This window comes from Mesoplodon bidens, assembly GCF_964165515.1.
Source record: "Mesoplodon bidens genome assembly, chromosome: 8".
Taxonomy (NCBI): Eukaryota; Metazoa; Chordata; class Mammalia; order Artiodactyla; family Ziphiidae; genus Mesoplodon; species Mesoplodon bidens.
In genome coordinates, this window is record NC_138165.1 from 51,409,153 (window position 1) to 51,414,877 (window position 5,725).

Consider the following 5,725-nt stretch of genomic DNA (forward strand, 5'->3'; position numbering starts at 1 on the left):
ATCCCACAAATTTATCTTACAGATATTCTCAAAGGAGTAGGTGGAGAGGTGCATAAAGTTTGTGAGCTTGGTGGTGAAACAGTGGCTGAACAGCCAAAGAGATGAAAGAGTGTAGGGCTGGTTAAGTGGGGAAGCAAGAAGAAGGTAATGAGAATGTTCATTTAATGAGTTTCCCCTCCACTCCCCCAACATCCCATCCTCTCCCAAACAAGTCATTCAACAATAATTATGCATTCATTTCTTTGGGGAATAAGGTAAACCTCAGATTACAGAACCAAGGCAAATAATTTTGCAGGATTAGAGTGTGTTCATGAAACAAGTCACAATTCAACTGGATTAGACTTCAACATGGAGATGACTGTGTTCTTCCAAATAACCTTCAACTTAGGAAGCTTACACTCCTCCAGTATGTGGAAGGACAATAAATACACTTCCTCTTGCTCTCAGTCCCTGAGGGAAAAGTCTTCTCTCTTGATAGACCAACACTATTTCTTTTTCGCTGTTCTTTTCCCTTCTCCTTTCCTTGGTTTCCGCTTTCCACAAATCTTCTTCAGATGCAGCTGCTCATCCTTAAAGTCCTGATGCTTGTCTCTGTAGAGGCCAAGAAAATATAGTGCTCCCATGAGTGCAAAATAAGTGTTGTGATTTAGATACCAGTCATAAGTCTCCTTCCTATTGGCCAAAGGCTGCTCACTAGACAGCTTCACCACTTTCATGGATTTGGAATCAGTAGGTCTGGCAAATTCACCAAACAACTGGGCACTCAGATGACTCATGTGAAAGGCATATTCTGAAACTGAAGACATTTCTTGAGCAGCAAGGAGAAAGAGTCCCTAGTCATGACCTTCCTCTCCTTCAAACCCCTTCAGGGGTTTTGTCTTGCTCTTTTAATTGGGAATAGCTCCTCTGCCTTTTATTTTGCTTAAATTTCTCTGTCTTTATGAATTTAGGAGAAATAGTTATCTGTTGTGTTCTTGAAGGGGTATTTTTATGTGGGAGCATCCCTATGTAGACTGTGTGTATCCAGTGTCTTTGGTACAAGGGCTGTTTTTGATGTGGATCCCAACCTTGTCTGTCTTCAGGGTGCACTGGTCACTTTCAACTTGATAGGGGTTGTAGTTAGTATTGGAGGATCTAAAGTCTTCATAGGGTGTCAGGTGGACTTCCTCTCTGCTCTGTGATGGTCACTGCTCTGTCACTGCTCCCCAGTTGCCTGAGAAGAAGCCCTGAGGATTGGGATTGAACAAGCTCTGTTCCCTTTGAGTGCATATTTTGCCTCAAAGAAGGGGAGTGCTGAAGTGAGATTTGTGCACTCAGAGCTCTGATTTGCTACATGTATAGGTGTCCATGGCTCAGCTCAGATGCAGCCCAAGGTTGGGTCTCTTCCCCTGTTATGGTCACCCTAGATCTAGTCCAAGTTTGTGGTGTGAAGTGGGCAGGGCAGGATCATACATTAGGCTGGGGCTGGGGGTCAGTGTGTTTTGGCTGCAGGAATTGAGGTGGCTGTGCTGCTGTCAGAGGTCAGTACCAATCACATTGGCACTGATTGAACTACCACCAAAGTTTGATGCCAGTGCCCTGCCTGGATCATACCCCAGAGTCCCCCAAGCCTCCTCTGAATCACTAGATTGAGTCTTCTCCCAAAAGCTGTCTGTACAAGTTCCAGTGCCAAGCTGCAGCATGGAGTATGCAGGGCCAGAGCATTTGCTCACCTGGGAGTGAGACTGTGGCTTACTTACATGGTGGTTCCCAAGGTGCTGCTTGAGTAAGCACCAACAATGGTTGTCATCATCCCACACCCTGGGCCATCCCTGTATCCCTAGATTGAGTCTTTCTTTTCCCAGGGCCTGTCTGCCCCAGATCCAGTGCCAAGCTGTGGCATGGAGTGGGTTTGGCCAGAGCATTCACTCAGTTGGGAACAAGGGACCTTAGTGTGCTGGTCACAGTGGTTCCTGTGGTGCTGTTTGGGTAAGTGCTGACAATGGTCGCAGCTCCTCCACCTGGACCACACCCCAGGCCCCTGGGCTATCTCTGCATAGCTAGACCAAGTCTTTTCCCAGGACCCAGAGCCTAGATCCCACACCCCACTCAGATTGGGGAGCACCCCTAGGTGGCAGCCAGCTGCCAGTACAGAGCTCTTTTTGCCGTTTGTTGACAAGCTGCACACTGTTCGTGTGCAACCGTACGCTGTTCATGAATGGAGTCTAGGCTTTTCCAGTCCCATCTGTCTCAGTGTTTCCCCCAGCAGACAGGGGAGCTTGTATCCTCTGTGTAGAACCTTAGGACTGGGATGCCCAGTCTGTGGCTCGACCCACTCACTCCCCCAGGGTGAGGGTCTGCCTGAGTGGACCTTCTTTTCCTTACAGATACTTCTCAAGGTGCAAGTCCCAACACTTTGCCTTTTTTCCATCCTACCCAGTTACATGGAAATCTTTTTTGCAGCTTTTGTTGTACAGGAGTTCTTTGCCAGTTTCCAGTTAGTTTTCTGTGAGAATTATTCCACATGTAGATGTAGTTTTGATGTGTTTGTAGGGGGAGGTGAGCTCCATGTCTTCCTACTCCACCATATTGATCCAGCCTTCTCTCAGACTTTTGAACATAGATTTCAGAATCAAAATTCACTTCCACCCTGTACTGGGTAATGTTGGGCAAATCACTTAAGTTCTCTGTGATATAGTTATATCATGAGTCATATGAAGATAATAAAATTACTTTCCTTATAGGTTTATTTTTAAAATAATGTGAACTAATATTAATAAAATGCTTAGAACAGTGGCTCACATATAGCAAGAGCTATATAAATGTTTGCTATTTTAAAATATAATTACATAGCAAGAATAAATTCCAATAAGGTCTGCTTTATATGGTATAAAAAGACTGATAGAATTGTGTTTGAGTTCTCATAGACTCAAAAGAGAGAGCCAGGAGATGATTTTGTGTGTGTGTGTGTGTGCGCTCGCACAAGTGCATGCATGTATGTGTATGTTTGTCTATTTTGGCTCCTTCTTTAATATAGCAACTCTAGTTCACACTCCATTTAGCTAAATGAAAGATGTTTACACTTCCTTTAAGGCTGTTGCTCTTCCAGTCCCTCTGGCAGCATATATAAGAGAATAACATCCTGCTTTGTGTGGCCAAAGATACCTCGGCTGCAAAAATGTGGTGCTGAATGCGTTTGAGGAAATAAAGGATGGGCTACTTTCACAAAGACTGTATCATGTTTGAAAGAAGTTTAGTCTTTACCTTTCAATTTTCCATGCAGTTAGCTATTAGCCTGAAACATTCCTAAACTCCCAGAATGCAGTCAGCAGCTTTAGGAACTGGCAACATTTATAAGCTCCAAGTAAGTGGTTTCATTCTGTTGACCCCCAGTTCCAAAGGATACATGCGGGTTTTGGTCACAACTGGAAACATCTGAATTTATATTTTAAGTGGAAACCTCATTTGCCATTTTAATGTATACGAAGATTGTAACAATTTTATGGAAGGGGTATCTAAGAGAGTTTTATAAAAGTTAAAGACTCAATAGGTGATTTATTCCAACATTTTCCCCATTCCTCAGTGATTTAGCATAAAGGACAGTAAAACTTCTAGTATTTTCATTAGGGTTATAAAAGTAGAACCTCTTCCCTGTCCTTGTCCCAATTCTTTTCAAAATGTTTGGGAAAGAGAGAAGGGAAAAGGACAGCTAGTTCTCTATAAATTAGTTCTTTTTACAATAATTATGTATTAAAACCATCCCAAAACTCGGTGACTTACTTCTGTCATAGTCTGCAGATCTCTAAAGTTGGGCTGATCTTGGCTAGGATAAGTTGGACTTGGTTCCAATATGTAGGTTGGGTTCAGATCTACTTCACATATCTCTTGTCTTCTTTGGACTGGCAGCAATACATAAAGGCATTTCCCTTCATACTGAAATACAGGAGTGTGAGAACACAAGCCCTACAGTATAAGCATATTTCAAGGGTCACACCATACTGTTCTCTAATATCCAATTTAAGTCAAGGACTGGGAACGTACATTCTGCCCACCATAGAATTAAGCTGGGGATCGGTATAAGAGAGGAGTGAATATTTGTTGAAAAATAATTTTGCACAGCTACACGAACAACTCTGGATAACCAACTCATTTTTCAGAATAAGAAGTACCAGGATGATTGTTTCCAGGGCTTGATATTGGTTCAACTTGTCTTTAAGAAGTATAGACAGGGCTTCCCTGGTGGTGCAGTGGTTGAGAGTCCGCCTGCTGATGCAGGGGACATGGGTTCGTGCCCTGGTCCGGGAAGATCCCACATGCCACGGAGCGGCTAGGCCCGTGAGCCATGGCTGCTGAGCCTGTGCATCCAGAGCCTGTGCTCCGCAAAAAAAAAAAAAAAAAAAAAAAAAGTGTAGACAGGGGACTTCCCTGGTGGTCCAGTGGTTAAGACTCCGTGTTTCCACGGGATGGGGCATGGGCTCGATTCCTGCTCGGGGAACTAAGATCCCACATGCTGCAGGGCATGGCAAAACAAAACAAAACAAAAGAAAAAAAAAGTACAGACACATGCACTTTGGGTTCTTTTGTCGGAAAATTAAAATATACTCTCTTCTCAAGGCCCTTGGCCCACACACTCCTTGCATCACTATAAAAACTTGGTGCCAGGGCTTCCCTGGTGGCGCAGTGGTTGAGAGTCCGCCTGCCGATGCAGGGGACACGGGTTCGTGCCCCTATCCCGGAAGATCCCACATGCCGCGGAGCGGCTGGGCCCACGAGCCATGGCCGCGGATCCTGTGTGTCCGGAGCCTGTGCTCCGCAACGGGAGAGGCCACAGCAGTGAGAGGCCCGCGTACAGCAAAAACAAACAAACAAACAAACAAACAAACAAACAAACAAAAAAAAACTTGGTGCCAGAAAATCATCCTTGATTCATGCCTTGGGCCATAAAAACTTAAAACGGCTTCTACTCTTCTCTGAAAACTTATTCTTCAATCTTCTGGCTTCTTCCTACCACTCTTCATACCATGAAACCATAATCCATAATTATCAGAAATCTCTAAATTGCCAATCCAAATAGTTTTAAGTCTTCTGAACTCAAGAAAGTTTAATGAGTTATTACTTTATGAACCATAAACTGCAATAGATGGTGGAGATGCAAGACTGAACCACACTGTTATGATCTCTGCTCTCATGGAAAGTAAATATAGTTGGGAATACAGACAGGTAAGCTATTGTATATTACCATATGAAAACTTCTGTGGTAACAGATGAGCAGAGCAGGAAAGGTAATGGAAGACAGGTATCAGTAGAAGAAAATTGGGGTTCTGGCTTTAGGAAGTGATATCTAAATTGATACCTAAAAGATGGGTGTGATAAAAGGATGGGATGTGTATATGTGAGTGGGTTAGGGTTCTCTAGGCCAAAGAACCCCAAATGTATTGAAGTCAATAAATGTTAAATGCTTGAAAAAATGAAAAATATAGAAATCATTGGTTCAACTAATTTATCCTTTAACAAATATTTACTGGGTTCCTGGAATGTTCTAGACACAGTTCTAAGTGCTGAGATTCAAGCAGACAAAATATAAAACAACAAAAAATATTATGTGTGAGATAGTAACAACTCTTCTGGAGAAAATTCAAACAAGAAGGGTAATATATGTTGTCAGAGTGAAAGTCAGATTCCATTTTAAATAAGTAGGTCAAGGAAAAGCCTCACTAAGAGATTGACTAAAGAGATGAGAGAGCAG

The 5,725-nt window shown here is 43.0% G+C and overlaps 1 protein-coding gene across 1 annotated transcript; it reads right to left on the bottom strand.

Moving 5' to 3' along the window:
* Positions 1-218: 218 nt before the first annotated feature.
* Positions 219-806, bottom strand: LOC308621683 (small ribosomal subunit protein mS33-like; the record flags this gene model as incomplete). Its single annotated transcript, XM_081242382.1, has 1 exon — positions 219-806. The coding sequence occupies one exon, from the start codon at positions 804-806 to the stop codon at positions 486-488; it is 321 nt and encodes a 106-aa protein (XP_081098508.1). The 3' UTR covers positions 219-485.
* Between the last annotated feature and the right edge of the window lie 4,919 nt (positions 807-5,725).